At 39.1% G+C, this 19,569-nt stretch overlaps 1 protein-coding gene and 1 pseudogene across 1 annotated transcript; one reads left to right on the top strand and one right to left on the bottom strand.

Moving 5' to 3' along the window:
* Positions 1-1,458: 1,458 nt before the first annotated feature.
* On the bottom strand, positions 1,459-2,929 carry LOC138150329 (actin-related protein 3 pseudogene; annotated as a pseudogene).
* Positions 2,930-14,009: 11,080 nt separating this feature from the next.
* Positions 14,010-17,734, top strand: LOC138150229 (protein FAM170B-like). Its single transcript, XM_069073663.1, has 3 exons — positions 14,010-14,079; positions 14,654-14,771; positions 17,155-17,734. The coding sequence occupies exons 1-3, from the start codon at positions 14,010-14,012 to the stop codon at positions 17,732-17,734; spliced, it is 768 nt and encodes a 255-aa protein (XP_068929764.1).
* Positions 17,735-19,569: the final 1,835 nt, after the last annotated feature.

Here is a 19,569-nt window from a genome sequence, read left to right as displayed (position 1 = left end):
TTGGGTAGATTTACTTTAACCTATTATTTTCAAGGATAACACATTTTATAGCTTTAATATTGACACTACTGATGTAATCATACTGTGGAACAAAAAACTGCCTAAAAGATTTCCCTCTTTTGGTCTTTTGAACTATCTTGATAATTTTTCCCACCACACACATTATCAAGATTTTTATTTCCACAATTTCAATAGAATGCAGAAGAAATTACATCTAAAATACATAAAATGTTTTTTTAAAAACATTAGAAAAGAGAGTTAAGCTTCAATTTATTTTCATTTTTTTTCATGATCCAGAGATTTTAAAATGCAATGAAAATCTAACTTGCATGATAGTGATTGGGGAAAAAAATTCAAACTGCGAAAATTAATTATGCAAATGAAAGTATCAAATGTTGGAACAATTATCAAAATGAAAACAGTCAATATTTTAGTTCTAAAATTACACACTTGTTTGTACAAAGCACATAAAAAATTCACCTTGCTAAATCAACTGTTGATTGTGAGGTCCTCAGAAAAAATTTATCATTTAACTTGTAAGGAGATTGAAGAACTCCAAACAGATATCAAAAGATATTTTGTAGGGCAGCAAGGTGGCACAGTGAAAAGAGCCCTGGAGTCAGGAGGACTTGAGTTCAAATCTGGCCTCAGACACTTAACACTTACTAGCAGTGTGACGATGGGAAAGTCACTTAACCCCAATTGCCCTCCAAAAAGCAAAAAAAAAAAAAATACATATATATATATATATATATATATATATATATATTGTGTTTATTGGAATGGTGTTAGGCTTAATACACCAATTTTGAGATTCAGATTTGGTTTGGGGGGCAGCTGGGTGGCACAGTGAATAGAACACCAGATCTGGAGGCAGAAAGACCTGAGTTCAAATACAGCCTCAGACACAACACTCACTAGGTGTGACCTTGGGCAAGTCACTTAATCCCAAATGCCCTGCCTTCCCCCCTCCAAAAAGGAAAGAAAAAGATTTGTTTTTTATCAGAAATGACACTACATAACTGTAATACTGGTCCAACAATCTTGTCTTTACTTTTCTTTTGAAGTAAGAAACAGAATGAGAGTATTCAGAAAGCACTAGGCAGGCATTAGTTAATCCAAGATACTAGCTTTAGTTCCAAAAAGCACTTGCAAAGACAACCAGATTCTTTTTTGGATGGTTGAAAATGTTAATAACTAGAATAACATGGGTGTGTAAGCAAGTGTCATGAGGTTTAAAAAAATTTCCTTAGAATTCTAAGTCTCTCCTCAAATACGACAAGTATTTTTTTTGACATTTTTTTCCTCAAAGTATGAAATATAAACAAGCCCTTGCATTGTACCCTTGGAAGTGTACAATTCAAGTAGTAGAGAGCTATCTACATGCTGTTAAATTCCATTAAATCTTGGATAATCCATTAATATCTATTCACAGAAAGAACTAAAACCCACTTCTTTTTGTTACACACAGATTCAAATATGTAAAGAAAAACACTTTATCATTTTAACTTTCTTCTACATTTGTATATTGATATTTATTAAAACATTCCTGTTGAATTATGTTTGGTCTTTGTCTTGTCAAGTCAGTTTGCTATCTTAATATCAGCCATCCAGACAAAAGAAGTAATCAGAAAAATGAACTCTTGCCCATTTCCCTGTTAAAACTATGAAGTCCGTCTTAAGACATGACCCCAAACAGCAGCACATACTAGGTCCAGTTTCTTCATAATCCTTTTTGGTGTGGCATATTTGGTAGAACTCAGGTGTGGAAGCCAGCATTGATTCCCCAAACCATACTACATGTCACTGCATGTGGTATAATGTGACTTGCACATCAACAGGCTTGGGCTTCAGTGTACCACCAATTAATTCTTCACTTAGTTTCAGCCCTTGCATCAGCAATTCTTTTAAATCCCATTGTAGTCAATGTCCAAAATCTCTGAACATGGTTGAACCCACAGAGAGGACAGTATTTTTGTAGGGAGGACATCTGACATTGACAGAACAATTCCGAATTACCTAATCTGCTACTTCTGAGGTAGGTTGTGGTAGTCTGGATTAATAAACTCTGGGTGAAAGAAGATTTCTGGACTCAAGAACCATTCAAAACCAACATCAATGGAAAATTCTTTTTTTGAGATTGCATTGATTCTGGTATACTGTTTAATCCACTTTGACCCACCTGTATCATACTTGTTAAATTCTTTGACGATCTGGGCAGACATAACTATAACGTTCCATCATTGCCTTAGCTGTTTCCAGGGATTGATCAGGAGGAATTCCTACTTCTCATTCTCTCAATAATTGCTGAATAAGATATGTTATATCTCTCCCAACAAGTGGAATGTGCCTGTTACAGCTGCCAATAACATATCCTTCAGCCACAGGAATGACATGAGTGGCAGCATCTCCACTGTCTGTAACTGTACCAGTCAGTATCTGCTCTCCTACCCTGTCTTGATGTCCAAGATGCAATTAAAGCAAGGACAGCCTGTGCAGGTATGTATAGGCTAGAACATTAAAGGATTCAAACATAATTTCAGCTGTATATTTCCTGTTTTCTGGTATATTTAGAGGAGGTTCAGGCAAAAGAAAATTATGATCTCCAGGTTCTACTCTTAGGTATTTAACGATCATTTGTTCCATAAATCTCTCCAATCTTCAACTATAATACCCTGATGGCTTGGCCACTTTGTCGCATAAGTTGGCTTTTCTATTGCTTCATCCCCAGTTAAGAAGTCTAGATCATCAACACCCTTCATCACCCTCCTTTGTGCTTGATCTCCTACTTTTGCAAACTTTTTGATAGCAATAATGAGGTGATGATAAACTGTGGTTCTGTATTTCCAACATGTCCAAGTTTTGTATACCTGCTGCCACGGTCCACTACACAGGTCAGCATCTGGCCCGCCATCTTCTGCCGCCGCCGCCTCCTCTTGCTGCAGCCCCGCTGCCATCTGGACCATGCTGGATGCAGAGAGGATGGGGGTGGGGGGTGGCTAGAAGGGGGCTGGCGGCGGGGGCTATCTAACTATCCACAGCCAGGCCAGCTCCGTGCTCCCGGTGGCAAAGAGGAAACAAGCCACGGCAGTGGCGGGCGGGCAGGGAGGAAGGGCAGCAGCCTCGACCAGCAACTTCAACTTCCAGCCCAGCGAGTCAGTCAGTAGACAGAAGTCTTGTTCAAGGTCCAAGGAAGGAAAACTAAGGAGTCGTATGCTCTTTGTGGACATATTCATCTTCCTTCATTCTTAGGCATCTCACAAATCAATCCCTTGTTACTCGACTTCCAAAGGTCCACAGTCCTGCCCTGGCGCATGAGAAAAAATTTGTGGAAGAATTTATTATGGAAATGCAGGATGAACAAAGGAGTTCTCTTGGTTTCAGATATGTAGTGACCTCTGCCAAAACCTAGGCAATAGACCTTCTTAGTTCTAGCACTTGGTATAAAACCAGAGTACAAAACAATTGGGAAACAACTGCTGGGCAAGATCCATTTGTGCTGGTGCCTATATAAACAATCCGTCTACGTCTACAAGGATTTATTGAGTACCTTATTGTGTCAAATGATAAAGATACAAAAATTTTTTAATGAAACATTACCTGTAAAAAAATTATTTCTTATAAAAAATAATGCTCCAAGCTAAGACGTTGAAGCCTCTAAATCAAACTTTTTCTGACATCCTACTCCACAATGGTTTTATCAGGGCCTCCTCTGCTGTTAGAAGTGTAAGCCACATCTCATCCCTTTTATCTATTTTCTATCATTTTGATAGTTCTTTTTGCTATCATGTTATGCTTCTTATAACTTACCACACTCCACAAACTTAGACTCTCTACAATCAACAAACACTTGGTGTTCAGGAACAAGATTATAGAGACTCCCAAATGGAGAATATGCCTTGGTTTGGAGCAAAAAGAAGGGAGAAAGTAAGGGAGGGGAGCCATATTTTACAACAGTCAGATATATGAGCACATCCCACTTGAGAAAGCAGCAAAATTAGATGAGCCTACTTTCTGGCCCCAACTACAAAGTCACTCCACAGATGATAGCCAAAGTAATATAGAAATTGTGATTGGAAAACATAAGTATGAAAGAACAAGAGGGAGCTGGAGAGTAGAGATGGATCCCACTTACTGCACTTGAATGTTTGATTATAGAATATTCAAAAAGAATTGATGAGGCTTTACCAGCTGTTAATGAATAGAGAAGCAGCAAAAAGTGTCATTCTAAGAGCCATGCTTGGCAGGGTTGGGAGTGGAGAGAGGGAAAGGGATCACACAACAGTGATAGGTTCATAGATGAAAAAATTCCTAGTCCCTTTGAAAGAGAGCTTGACCCTTCTTGCAACAGAAATAGCTTAAATAGAACCATCATCCCAGAAAACAAAGTTTTCAAAGTTAGCTTTTTGTGTCTGTCTTTTGTTGTACAGAAAGAGCCTGATGCTCTTTAAAAATGTTCTTTCATCTTTATCTGAGTCTTTTAGCCCATGAAAGGACCTAGACCTGCTTAGTGAAGGAGTAAATAGTTCTTGTTTAATGTAGAATCATTTTGAGAAAGAGGAATTTTTTTCAGCAAGGAAATTTCTCTGAATTTATCTGATTGGATAATTTCAGTAGAGTTTATTATTCCTCTCCTTCATCTGACCAAGTGAGAAAGAAGTGATGAAGAAAAGAGGAAGTATCACTCTCAAATTCCTAAGATTTGTTACATTGGAAATTTAAAGAGGACTGAACTCATGACTCAAATCAAGAATAATTTTTTGAATGTGAATTTCCTAATTGTGATAAGCAGGTACTCAAACATTTTGATATTCTGAATTTCTTTTTATTTATTTATGTTATTTATTATATTTTATTTATATTGAATTTTCCCCCAGTTACATGTAGAAACAATTTTTAACATTTCTTTTAAAACTGAGTTCCAAATTCTCTCCCTTCTTCCCTCCAACCACCTCCACCCCTCATTGAGAAGGCAAGCAATTCCATATAGGTTATACGTGTGTAGTCATGCAAAACATAGTTATGTTATGAAAGAAAACGTAGACAAAAAAAAACTCTCAAGAAAAAGAAAAAATTTTTTAAAGTATGCTTCAATCTGCATTCAGACACTATCAGGTCTTTCTCACAGAATGGATAGCATTTTTCATCCTAACTCCTTCAGTTGTCATGGATGGACATGTGTTACTGAGAATAGCTAAGTCATTCACTTACTCATTCACAAGCTGATGATCTTACAATATTGCTGTTACTTTGTACACAGTACATTTCACTTTGCATCAGCCCATGCAAGTCTCTCCATGTTTTTCTGAGAACATCCTTCTCATCATTTCTTAAAGTACAATAGTATTCCATCATAATTACATACCATAACTTTTTCAGCCATTCCCCAGTTGATGAGACTCCTGTAAATTTCTAGTTTCATGTCTCCAGAAAAGAGCCACTATAAATATTTTTGCAGGTAGAGGTACCTTTCCTGTTTGCTTTTTTTAATCTCTTTTGGGATACAGACCTAGTAGTGATATTGGTAGGTCAAAGGGTTTTGCATGGTTTTACAGTGCTTTGGGCATAGTTCCAAATTGCTCTATGGAATGGCTGAATTAAGTCACAACTCTGCCAACAGCACATTAATGTTTCATTTTTCCTACATCCCCTCCATTTGTCATTTACCTTTTCTGTCCTATTAGTCAGTCTAATACATATGAGATAGTACTCCAGAATTGTTTTAGTTTGCATTTTTCCAATCAATAGTGAGAAAGAATTTTTTTTCATATGGTTATAGATAGTTGAAACTATTTCATCTGAAAACTGATTGTATCTTTTGATCATTTATCAATTAGGGAATGGATCTTATTTTTATAACTTTGACATAGTTCTCTGTATGTTAGAAAAATGATGTCAGAGAATCAGAGAAATTTGCTTCAAAAATTTTTTCAGTTACTATTGCTTAACAGATTTCCCACCCTAACCTCTTTTATTCTATTCTCTCTCTTCCTTCACTCTGTCACTCCTCAAAAGTGTTTTGCTTCTGACTACTCTTTCCCCCAATCTGCACTTCCTTCTATCACACCCCCCATCCTCTTCCCCTTTTACTTTCCAGTAAGGTAAGATAGATTTCTATACCCTACTGCCTGTGTTTCTTATTCCCTCTTTGAGCCAATTCTGAGTAAGGTTCACTCACTCCCCCTCACCTCCCCTCTCTTCCCATACATTGTGAAAGCTTTTTTACCCCATTCTACATCTCTCTTTCTCTTCCTCCTAGTACATTCTTCTCTCACACACCTTAATTTTATTCTTTAGATATCATCCTTTCATATTCAACTCATCCTGTGCCTTCTCTCTCTCTCTCTCTCTCTCTCTCTCTCTCTCTCTCTCTATATATATATATATATATATATATATATATATATATATATATATATAATATATACATTCCTTCTTACTACCCTAATAATGAGAAAAGTCTTATGCATTAGAAATATCATCTTTGCATGTAGGAATGAAAACTATTTAACCTTATTAAGTCCCGTGTGATTTCCCTTTCCTGTTTACCTTTTAATGATTCTTTTGAATCTTGTATTTGAAGTCAAATCTTCTATTCAGCTCTGGATTTTTTCATCAAGAATGCCTGAAAGTCTTCATATCATTAAATCTCCATTTTTTCCCCCTGAAGGATTATACAAATTATTGCTGAGTAGGTGATTCTTAATTGTAATCTTAGATTCTTTGCCCTCCAGAATACCATATTCCAAGCTCTCCAATTCTTTTTTTTTTTTTTGCTTTTTTGGAGGGGGGAAGGCAAGGCAATTGGAGTTAAATGACTTGCCCAAGATCACACAGCTAGTACAAGGTAAGTGTCTGAGGCCACATTTGAACTCAGGTCCTCCTGATTCCAGGGCCATTGCTCTATTCACTATGCCTCCTAGCCACCCCTGCTCTCCAATTCTTTAAGGTAGAAGCTGCTAAACCTTGTCTCCCTATGATCTAGGGGCCAGGAGCTCTAGAGGCAGCCATGCAGCAGCAGCTGCAGCTGCCACACCTCTGCCATTTCTAGCCCCAGGGGCAGAAGCCAGACTGTGCTCTTCCATCACCCAGTTCCAACAGAGTTCCCCACTGACCTTTTACTTTCTCTTTGGCATTTATGGGTTAAGAAGTCTGGAAACTGCCATAGCTGCTGGTGATTCACTCTCCTGAAGTCTGCTCTGGCCAGTCTGTGTGACTGGTTGGGGTCACCCTGGGGCCAGAACCATGCGGCTCATGCAGGACTGTGCTCGGCTCCCAGCATGCTGTAATAGACCCTTCCTGCCAGGCTGCCTTCAGTGAGAGATTTATTTCTCTCTGTCACTTTGTGGGTTCTGTAGCTTTAAAATTTGTTTAGAGGCATTTTTTTTACAGACATTGGAAGTGGTTGGAGCAGGAGCTCATGCCAAGTTTGTGCTTTTACTCTGCCATCTTGGCTCTGCCTGATATTCAGAATTTCTTAATGGAATTTATTGGGAGACATACCCCTGGGGATTGGTAAAGTACATTCAGATTTCATGGAATGTGTGTGCAAATGCACTGAGACTAAAGACTACCCTCTCTTTTTCCCCTTTTATACCCCCTTTCCTTTCCCACTCCTCCCTTATTTCTCTCCTTCATGAATGTCTGCATGACAGAGATTGAGCTTCTGTGGCACCAGGGCCCTTAAAATTTCTTCTCACTTTACCTATGTTCTGTGTAATAGAATATCATTGACATCTTTGCTGGATTTTCCTTATCTGTAAGCCAAGACCCACAAATAGAAAAAAATCTCCAAGAAAAACTTTTAGGGTGTGATTTACGATCAGAAATGTTGTATTTAAGTCCAGGGCATCCTTTTGATTATGTAATCCCCACTCACCTAGCCCAGACCACTAACAGCAATTTTTGAAGTCTTCTAATTATTTTTATGCTTAATCTCACAGATAGTGTAATTCTAACCCAGTGTAACAAGAATTAACTTGACTGTGATAAAAGCTTATAAGATCTTTAGAAGTCTAAGTGTCTGTGGGAATTTAGCCTTGATTAAAATAAAACAGCCTTAGCTACTTCTTAACTTGTCTGCCAAAAAATGTTTATGAAACATTTTCTGTGAGAAAAGATAAAATAACTTTCAGGCACCTTTAAACTGAGAGGAAAAAAAAAGAAAACATAAGGCTCTATAGGAATTTGTATAGAACAAGAAAATTTTTAAGAATTTTTAACCTGAAAAAATATAGATCACAGAAATTTGACTTTTGGATTTTAAAGTTTCAGATTAATGTGGTGTATGTGAAAGGTTGTATAAATTTTTATATTTAAATATGAGATATATGAACAATTTCCCTCTATGAAAAAATACCTAAGAATATATATACACTCACAGGCTCCCCACTTCTCCAGGACAAGTGGGAATATTATAATTATATAGCTATTTATTAACAGATGATTTAATCCTAATTTCATTTAGATAGTCTAATAGCGTTTTAAAAAATAATGAGTAAACAGTCCCTTCTCTATAGGAACCTTAACAAGTGCAAAAATAACCCCATAGAATATGGCTTGAAAAAAAATGTAGCCTTCAAGGACCATGAATATTTAGTATGCAATTAAATTGTAAGAAGTTTGTTTATGCAATATATAAATTATTCATTTGGAGGAGGCAGCACTAAAATGGCACAGTAAAGGCAGGGACCTGCCTGAGATCTCCCCCAAACTCCCGTAGATACCTTTAAATAATGCCTCTAAACAAATTCTAGAGCAGCAGTACCCACAAAAGCATGAAGTGAAACAATTTTTCAACCTAAGACCACTTAGGAGGTCGGCAGGAAAGATGTTACACCAAGGTGAGAGAGGAAGACAGGCTAGCTATGGGCCCCCACAAACCAGGAGCAGACCCCAGGGTGACTGAATCAGTGGCAACAGTGGCAGTTTCTAGAATTCTTAGTCCACATATAGTAAGAGGATAAGACAATAGGTCAGAAGGGGACTTATGGGGGTCCCTTTGCTGGCACCAGGGACAGGACTCTCTTGCATTGCCTATATTTGGATCTGGGTCACAGTCCTAGGTCTTAGTCCCAGGGACAGTAGAAGCACTAGCACACCACAGCTTATGGCCCACCGGGGAGCAGGTCCATGGCCACTATTCCAGGACTGGAAAGAGTATTTATGGTCACTCATTACACAATGCACAGTACAGGAGATCAGTAAACACTCATCTCCTTAAATCATACCACCTTGGAAGAATTGAAAAATTACAGATCCCCAGAATTACCTCTGAAAACAGCTGCACAAAACACCTGGAGCATGGAACTGTTCCCACTTCACTCCAAAAGCAGAGTCCCACTTTAGCATAGAGTTAAAATTCAAGAAATCATCTAGAAAATGAGCAAACAGTATAAAAAAAATCTCAGACTATATAATCTTACTTTGGTGACAAAGAAGATCAAAACATACAGCCAGAAGAAGGTAACAAAGTCAAATCTCCTACATCAAAAGTCTCCAAGAAAAATATGAATTGGTTACATGCCATGGAAGAGCTCAAAAAGGATTTTAAAAGTCAAGTAAGAGAGGTCAAGGAAAAAAAATGGGAAGAGAAATGAGAGTGATACAAGAAAATCATGAAAAAAGAGTAAACGGCTTGGTAAAGGAGGCACAAAAAATTCTGAAAAAAATACACCTTAAAAGACAGAATAGGCCAAATAGTAAAAGAGGGACAAAATTCCAATGAAGAGAAGAATGCCTTGGAAAGCAAAATTGGCCAAATGGAAAAAGATGTGAAATATTTACTGAAGAGAAGAACTCCTTAAAAAGTAGAATTAGCCAAATAGAAAATGACATACAAAAGTTCACGGAAGAAAATAATTCCTTAAGAATTAGAACTGAGCAAGTGGAAGCTAGTGAATTTGTGAGACATCAAGAAATAATCAAACAGGGGTGGCTAAGTGGCATAGTGAATAGAGCACCGGCCCTGGAGTCAGGAGGACCTGAGTTCAAATCCAACCTCAGACACTTAACACAAAAAACTAGCCATGTGACCCTGTGTAACCCCAATTGCCCTACCTTCCCCCCTCCAAAGAAAAAAGCAAAAAGAAAGAATCAAACAAAATCAAAAGAATTTTTAAAAATAGAAGAAAATGGGAAATACACTCAGTAGAAAAACAACTGACCTGGAAATAGATCTAGAATAAACAATTTAAGAATTATTAGATTACCTGAAAATTATGATAAAAAAAAGAGCCTAGACATCATCTTTCAGAAAATTATCAAGGAAAACTACCTAATATTCTAGGTTCAGAGGGTAAAATAGAAATTGAAAGAATCCACTGATCACCTCCTGAAAGAGATACCATAATGAAAATTCCCAGGAATATTATAACCAAATTCCAGAGCTCCCAGATCAGGAGAAAATATTCCAAGAAGTCAAACAGAAACAATTAAAATATTGTGGGGCCACAGTCAGGAAAACACAAGATTTAACCACTTCTACATTAAAGGATTGGAGGATTTGGAATATGATATTCCATAGGGCAAAGGAGTTAGGATTACAATCGAGAATCACTTACCCAGAAAAACTGAGTATAATCCTTCAGCGGGGAGGAGAAATGAATATTCAATGAAATAGAGGACTTTCAAGCCTTACAGATGAAAATATCAGAGCTGAAAAGACAATTTGGTTTTCAAATACAAGATGTAAAAGAAGCATAAAAAGATAAAAAGAAAGAGAAATCATAAGGGATTAAACAAGGGTAAACTGTTTATATTACTACATGGAAAAATTATATTTATAACCAACCTCTAAAAAACTTTCTCATCATTAGGACAGTTTAAAGCAGTATACATAGACAGAAAGCAGAGGTATGAATCGAATGTGATGGTAGGATTATCTAAAAAAATAAAGTTAAGGGAGAAGAAAGAAAAATATACTTGGAGAAATGGAAAGGGAGAGGTAGAATGGGATAAATTATCTGACATAAAAGAGGTCTGAAATTTTACAGTGGAGGAAGAAATGGGGGAAGCAAGGAGGGGAGGACATGAACTTACTCTAATCAGAACTGACTCAAATAGGGAATAATATATGCATTCAGTTGGGTGTAGAAATCTATTTTACAGGGGCAGCTAGGTGGCGTAGTGAATAGAGCACCAGCCCAGGAGACAGGAGGATCTGAGTTCAAATCTCGCCTCAGACACTTAACAAAAAAACTAGCCGTGTGACCTTGGGCAAGTCACTTAACCCCAATTGTCCTCCAAAGGGCAAAAAAAAATCTACCATACAGGAAAGCAGGAAGGGAAGGGGATAAGGGTGGAGGGAGTTGATAGAAGGGAGAGTAGTTTGGGGGAGGTAAAAGTTAGAAGCAAAACACTTTTGAGAATGGGAAGGAGAGAGAGAGAGAGAGAGAGAGAGAGAGAGAGAGAAGGACAGAGAGTAGGATAAGCAGGGGGAAAAGAGAATAGAAGAAATACATACTTGGTGATCGTTATGGTAAAAAAAAAATTACAGTGAGTAAATAAATCAGGATATAAATAAAACTATATGAAAACAACCCTGCATTCCTGATATAAATTCAACCTGGTCATAGTGTATAATATTTGTGGTATCTTGTTTTGGCCTCTTTATTATTATTTTGTTTAAAATTTTTGCATCAATGTGAATTAGGAATTACTGGTCTATAATTTTCTCTGTTGTGATTCTCCTTAATTTACATATAAAGATTGTACATACCAGAAAAAAAAGAGAAAAAAATGAAGTGTTATTTAAAATGATAAATTGTGTGTCTATGTATATAGACACACACACATATATACACTCACATACACATACATATATATATGTAAAACCAAGAGCTAACATTTTATATATTGAAGATAAACTATAATCCTTTCCAATAAAATCAGGACTGAAACAAAGATGGCTATTTTTACCACTTCTATTTGACATAACACTAGAAATGCTGGCTATAGCAATAAGACAAGAAAACAAAACTGAGGGAATAAGTAGAGGAAAAGGGAAAACAGTTAACTCTTTTTGCAGATGATATAATTATATATACTTAAAGGACGCTAGGGAGTCAACTAAAACTAAATTAAACACTAACTACATCAAAGTTGCAGGATATAAAATAAATCCACACAAATCATTGACATTTCTGTGTGATACCAACAAAATTCATGAGGGAGAGGTAGAAAGATAAACGCTATTTAAAATAACTACAGAGTGCATAAAATACTTGTGAATCTATCTACCAAGAAATACAGAAAAAGTATATAAAAACAGCTACAAACCATTGTTTAGAGAAAGAGTTAAATAATTGAAAAAATGTTCATTGCTTATGGATAGGCTGAATAACATAATAAAAATTAAAATGCTACCAAAATTATTTTAAATATTCAAAGCATATTCAAAGCAATTAATCTTCTGAAAGATTACTTTATGAAACTAGTGATGTCTCTGGATCATCACCTCTACATTAGAGTAACAGAGCAGCTGTCTCAGCTGGGGTGCTGAGAAATTGCTTTTATACCAAGTCTCTGTGGCTTTAGTGCCAACCCAGAGTGAGAACCAGAAAAATAATAATAATGGGAGATTAGGGAGTCCAAGTAATCTACCTCTTATTTCTCATAAATCCCAATGGGAAGAAGGCAACAAGACAAAGAAACAACAATCCTAACCATTTTCCTGTCTACTTATACCCACTTCCACCTGAGTCTGCACAATGACCAGGGAAATTTTTTGTAGGAGTTTCTCAACCTGGGCCCTGGTCTTGTAGCCATTAGCAAAGAATCTGATCTCAAGCACCCAAGCCTTTCTGCTCCTCAGTCAGAGCTTCTGGGTTGAAGGAAGTTGGCATTTTGAAGAAGAGTATAATTTTTTACTTACTGGCCTAAAGGTCACTCACACACTTCTCTTCCTTCAATCTTACTAGTTCTCCCTTGAATGACTTGAAGAAGAGATAATAGAACTTTTTTTCTTTTTAGGGGGAATGAGGAGAGTTGGGGGGAAACAGTCCATAACAGTGATTTCATCCCTTTGGGGAAACTCTCAGTGTGGAAATTCTTTCCATGGATCTCAGCAACTTGTCTGCAGTATATACCCTTAGAGAGCTGTCTGGGAGGAGGGGAAGGGAGAGGGACTAAGAGGTTAAGTGATTTGCCCGGGGTCACATAGAAAATATAGGTCAGAGGCAGGAACCCATCTCTTCCTAATTCCAGTGCTAGCTATCTCTCAGAAATTGGAAGGATAAAGAAAACACATACATTTATGTGATATTTACTCCAAGGCATAAAATAAATGGGGAGCACATCTCTCTGCTTCTGTAATTCTCAGGTGTGTTTTGAATCTGAAATCTCATTTTTTGGGCCTGCTACCTGTGTTATCTTGGGTGAATTACTTAACCTCTCTTGACCTCAGTTTCCTCATCTGTAATATAAGGAAATAGAATGAGGTAGTATCTGAGGTCATTTCCAGCTCTAAATCTATGACCTATGATCTCTATGAAATGTTATATAAAACTTGGTATTCTTCTGAACCTTTTAGCTAATGATGAGTAATGGTGTGTGAGGTCAATCCATATATAGGCTGATGTTTTTACTTTTCATAATCTAACCTTCCTTTGTAGTTAAATTCCCCTAAAATCATATTATTTAGAACTTATTTGGCCTATGGTCCATGCAGCAGACCCTTTGGGGAAATCATCCTTCCATCAATGATGAGCATCAGGGTTCCACTGTTGCTATGTTTGTGTTTAATGTGGGGAGGCCATGTCACTGATGAGGTCATAGCATTCTGCAGGCTCCTGGTGGCCATTAGGATCCTAACAGGTCCACAGAGTGAAGTGAGCTCTGAAGGTTGCTGTCTGGATCTATCCTTCTCTGGAAGGTTTGAGTAGCTTCAGTTGAAGTAAGATCATTTCTTGTTGGCTACTTCAGGGACTCAGACCCTCTTAGGTACTGAGACAAGGGGACCTGGAGACTTGAGGGACATTCTTTCCCAGGATTACCTTCACTCCCTCACTATGAAGCGTCAACGTGAGGAGGAGTTGCCTGATCTTGAGGGTAATAGTCAAATCTCACAGAATTCAGAAGGTAAGAGGTGGGGATTTCCCTCAAGGCAAAGAAGGATGGATTGGGAGGGAAGATGGACAGAGTTAGTCCTTCCCTAGATAAGTGGGGAGCAATCAAAATATTGTGAAGTTTGAGACTAATGAGGAGTTAGAAGAGGAAGTACTTCTGGTAAGTGCTAATGAAGGTAAATTCTGGGTGGTTACTCCTGACCATATTTATTCAATGAGAGCATCAAATTTGGCAAACACCACAAGAATCAACAATACCCCGATTCCTGTCATCTAAGGGCTTATATTCAACAGGAAGAGATAACCAAATTTATAGGAGCTTAATATAAACAGACAGTGATAGGACTTTGTGTAGTTGCTTTTTTCCCCTACTCCTTTTTCCCCTGTTAGATGCTCTCTAGCTAAGACCAGTGTGGGAGAATAAGTAAAATTAAAGTTCAAGTAGTCCAGACTCCATTTTACAGATGAGGAAATACAATGGTGTTGAATAGAGGTGTGTATGCCAGGAAAGTGATTCTTTCTCTGATTCTGCTGATGGGGGAATGAACCATGACAACTCTTAGCTGCTGAGCAACTTTTTTGTCTAGGGATAGCAGGTAAGATCAGGTTTTCCAGTTACCAACAGGAATCTGGCAACATTCGCCGGGGTGGGCCAGATCCAGTGGCCAATAATACCCATAGGAGAGGAAAGTCAACAAGGAGCTTGTGAGATTGGGAGGAAGTGATGCACCACATCCCAAAGTCCACAGAAAGGGACTACTTGATATCACCCAGTAAGTGTAAGGAATTGGCGCCATCCTTCATGATTCTGAGTCTATGGAGACTTGGGGCTTCTGTCTTGACCACAGGGCGTGCAGGTCAATCCAAGTGATGAATTTTTTTTTTAATTTGCTGCTTAAAAATAATTTAGTTTGCATTTAAACAGTTCCCAAACCAGGAACAGAAGGTGTAGCAACTTGCCTAAGATTGCTTAGCTAACAGAGAAAGGACTAGACCCCATGTTTCCTGACTCCCATCCCACCACTCACACAAAGTTCCACATCCATTTATGTGAGTCCCTTCTTTCCTCGGGGTTTGTCTTCTACACTCATTTATTCATAGGAAATCAAATGTTTAAGAATGAATTGTGACAGTTGCTTTTCAACACAAGAGGGTGGACTCAGGAAGACCAGCTTTACATTAGGCCCCAGGAATACAAATACAAGAGATTTTCCCTATCTTCAAAGGGGTTTGTATGAAAATCAAGCAACTTCATGGACTCAGAGAATGTCCAGTTCTACTCACAGAATTTCTGGTCACACTGTAGAACCCAGTCCAGTCCCCAAATGAATCCCATGTCAGAACTCTACTCAGTACCATGGCTACTAAAACCTCCTTTGAACTTACTGAAGCAGAGATGTTGCCCTCTTGTATGCTTTTCCAGTTAGCCAGGTGGTTCGGTGGGTAGAGCGCTAGGCCTGGAGCCAACAAGATCTGAGTTCAATCCAGCCACAGGCATTACTAACTATAGAACCTGGCTGGGCAAGTCACTTAATCTCTGACTACCTTAGTTTCTTCAACTATAAAATGGGAATAATAGCACCCCCCACCTCCGAGGTTGTTGTAAGGATCAAATTAGATGATATTTGTAAAGTGCTTAGCATAGTGCCCAGTACATAGTAGGCACTTAATAAATGTTTGCTCCTTTCCCCTCCCCCAACCTGGTGGTTTAGTCACAGATGAAGTTACTCCTTAGTCATGCTAATGGCTGAGAAATATGAGAATTTTTAGGAAGTTATTCAGCTGGCCTGAGCCATTTCTCTAATGATGCACTTCTATGTGCTATTTGGTTAAAATTTGTTGTAGAGGTGGGGGACTATGGGTATGAAATATCACATATACTGCCAGATGTAGTCAATATTTTCTGAACATCTTTTTCTTTCTTTTAAAATCTTTATTATGAGGGACATAGTCAGTAGTACATGTTATGTAAAAACAAAAGGCCTCCATAAAAAGATAAAACTGTTTTTACCAATGTAAGAGCATACATGAGGGCAACATCTCTGCTTCAGTAAGTTCAAAGCTGGTCTTAGTAGCCATAGTACTGAGTAGAGAGCTCTAACGTGGCATCCATTTGGGGACTACTACTGGGCTGGGTTCTACAGGGTGACCAGAAATTCTGTGAGTAGTGAACATTCTCTGAGTCCATGCAGTGGCTCAATTTTGATATAAAAACCCTCTAAAAATATTACCCTTGGGCCTACTCATTGGCAAAGAGGCCACTCTTGAAGAGAATAGCAAAGAAATAGAAGAGGAAAAAGCAGAGAGAGGGAACTGAGGGTCTAGCGTGAGAGCCAGTCCTTGAGAACCAATCTGCTAGATCAATTGGGGATGGGGCATGGGAGTGGAGAGGACAGTCTAATCTATCTCTCATCTCTCTGAGAAATCCCAATGGGAAATATGATGACATAACACAACCCTAACCACTCTCCTATGTGCCTATACCCACCCCCACCTGTCTACACTGTGACCAGGGAAAATGTTTACAGGAGTTTTAAGACTGTGCCCCAGACTTGTTGCTATTAGCAAAGAATCTGATCTCAGACATCCTAGTCTCCCTTCTCAGTCAGAACCTTTCCTGCTGGGTTGAAGGAGGTAGGAGGGGTCAGAATGAAGGAGACCCCAGAACTCCAAGGGGAATCCCTAAGCCCTGGGGCCAAAGAAAGCTCCACTTAACAGGCTCAAGGGAGCTGTGAATGGGACAGAACAGTGTAGAGAGGAGTTTTTTGGGCCCTTCAGAGACAAACTCCCAAAATAGGAATCTGAGCTAAAGATGCCTATGACTTTTTTCACCAACAATTCCTGTCCCTTTGAGAAAGGAAGTGATTGACCCTAGAAGGGTGAGGTCTACCAATAAGAGTGAAACTGAGAACTTCTTCTTTTCATTTCTCAGGGACTGTGAGAGCAGAAGAAGATCTAGTACAGCCTGGGCCCAGTGGGGAAGACAGGGCTGAGAGGAAAGAGAAACTTCTTCTCTATCACTTTATTCTCCATTTTCCTCTTCTTCCTCTTCTTCTTACTATTCCTGTGTTTCCTCACTCTCTGGCAGTGAAGATGATCCAGACAGCTGCAGCTACTTCCATGTAGAAACAATCACAGCAGAGAACATTGCTTGGGAGATTGATGCCAAATTGGAACCAATTCCAAAGAGGTCTTGGATGTACAGCACAGAGGCATGGGAGGGGAGTATAAGAGATTCTTCTCCCCAGAATGTATCTCCCTTGGGCCTACTCATTGGCAAAGAGGCCACTCTGGAAGGAAACAGTAAAGAAATAGAAGAGGAAAAAGCAGGAACCTCAAGGGAACCTGAAAAAGGGCCAGCATCCTGGACCAGCCCTCCAGAAGGTGCCTACCACTGCCTGACCTGCTTCAGAGTTTTCTCTTCCCATGGGGCTCTGGAAGCACATACACATCATGAGGTCAGAGAGGGTTTCAGTTGCAGTATTTTTCATCACCCAATACAAGAGAGGAGAATCACCCTTCAGAATGGAGGCCAGAGTGAAGATCTCCAGACACTGTACCAGGAAGTTCAACCAGGGCATCAGGAAGACCAGGGTCAAAGTCAGACTGTGCAACATCAAGAAGAGGAATGTAGTGAAGACCCATTCTTGAAGAGTCAGCACACCTGATGTCCCCTGTGGTCGTTCCAAGTAAAATAAATAAATGAGGGAGTTTTGGGTGCCCCATTTTGTAGGATGATGGTTTGTCCATCAGAGCACCCTACCCAGTCCAAGCATTTCACTTTAAATTCCCTGCCAAGAACTAGATGATAAACAAACACCACCATGACCCAAAATCCTCCATCTCTAACATCTGTTGCTCTCACCCAAAAGACAGAAAAGTCCTATAGACCAGAACAACACAGAGAGCAATTAAGTCCAAGAGAAGACTAAAAGACGGAGAGAAGACTCCAGCAACGCAAAGAGAATCTCCTAACCCCTTTACCTCCACACTTTCACATGAGAGAAGTGATTATTTTTCTATTATTTTAACAACCAATTATTAAATTAGGATCCTTTTTCTTCATTCAGGAATCAGCCCCTATAAGCCAGTCAGTCAGTCAGTCTCTGAAGGACATTGCTGAAAGATGAGATTGCGGCAGGCTGGGAAGGCGCGGTGGGCGTGGCAAATGCAGGCCAGGAAGGCATGGCAGGCACAGCAAAATGCAGGCCGGGAAGGCGCAGCGGGCGCAGCAGACGAAGGCCTGGAAGGGGCCTGATCAACTCGGAGGGCAAGTCTTCCCACCAACCACAAGGTCCACTACCAGGCCTATCACCAAAGGGCTGGGACTGGAAAGAGCAAGGTAAGAAGCAAATACAGGGGCCCCTGTACTGGACAGCAAACACTCCTGGGGCTACCACTTCATAGCCCAGAAATCTTTTTTAAAAAGCCCCTTTCAGGACCTCCAAAGACGAAGATGACAGAGTGAACTCCACTTGCTCCAAACCCCCTCTCTGACCCTGAAAATATAGTAACTATTGCCCAGGGCAAAACCCTCTACAGTAAAGGCTTGGGATCCTAGAGGAAAGGCGTGGTTAGGACCCTGCCTCAAAATGGGTAGAAAGCAGACTACAAAGACAAAGACTCTGGAGTCCTACTATCCTCAGAGGGAGGAACCACCCTCAGAGGGAGACAATGTGGACTCCACACCCAAAGCTGAAACTTCAACAGGGAATGGGTCCCAAGAACAGAAGGCTCTCCTAGATGAGATCAAAAGGAACTTTGAAAACAAAATGAGAGAGATAGAAGACAAAATGAATAATTCTCTCAAAACGAAAATAGCAGAATTAGAAAAACATTATAATGAAGAAAACATCTCTCTAAAAAGAAAAGGGTATGATATGGAAAAGGAGCTTCAAAAATTAACCAAGGAAAATGATTTGCTAAAAACCAGAATTAAACAAATGGAAACAAATAACTCTATGAGGAACCAAGAATTAGCCAAGCAAAACAACAAAAATGAAAAATTAGAAAAAGAGGTAAAATACCTCAAAGAAAAAATAACTGACCTGGAAAACAGATCCAGGAGAGATAATCTGAGAATCATAGGCCTACCAGAAAATTATGATGAAAAAATGAGCCTGGACAACATTCTCCAAGAGCTCCTTAAGGAAAACTGCCCTGTGATACTAGAATCTGAGGGGAAAATAGAAATCGAGAGAATCCACCAGACACCTGCTGTAAGAGATCCCAAACTGAAAAATCCTCGAAATGTTGTGGCCAAACTCCAGAACTACCAGATAAAAGAGAAAATACTTCAAGTGGCCAGAAAGAAACAATTAAAATATCGAGGGTCCACAGTGAGGATTGCACAGGATTTGTCAGCCTCTACACTGAAAGATCGGAGGCAGTGGAATACAATTTTCAGGAAGGCAAAAGAGCTCAGATTACAACCAAGGATCACATACCCAGCAAGACTGAGCATATTCTTCCAGGCAAAGAGATGGTCATTCAATGATATAAC

The sequence above is a fragment of the Petaurus breviceps genome, unplaced genomic scaffold (genome assembly GCF_028583685.1).
Source record: "Petaurus breviceps papuanus isolate PSGF00001 unplaced genomic scaffold, PetGlider_PUasm1.0 90865, whole genome shotgun sequence".
Lineage (NCBI taxonomy): Eukaryota > Metazoa > Chordata > Mammalia > Diprotodontia > Petauridae > Petaurus > Petaurus breviceps.
Note: the sequence above shows the minus strand (reverse complement) of the source record. Positions and strands in the feature narration are given on the sequence as shown.

Excerpts from the sequence above, each read along its gene's own strand:
- LOC138150229 (XM_069073663.1), top strand. The coding sequence starts at position 14,010 with ATGAAGCGTCAACGTGAGGAGGAGTTGCCTGATCTTGAGGGTAATAGT. Across the intron at positions 14,080-14,653 it reads AATCTCACAGAATTCAGAAG|GGATAGCAGGTAAGATCAGG; the intron begins GTAAGAGGTGGG and ends TTTTTTGTCTAG. Across the intron at positions 14,772-17,154 it reads GGAAAGTCAACAAGGAGCTT|TGAAGATGATCCAGACAGCT; the intron begins GTGAGATTGGGA and ends ACTCTCTGGCAG.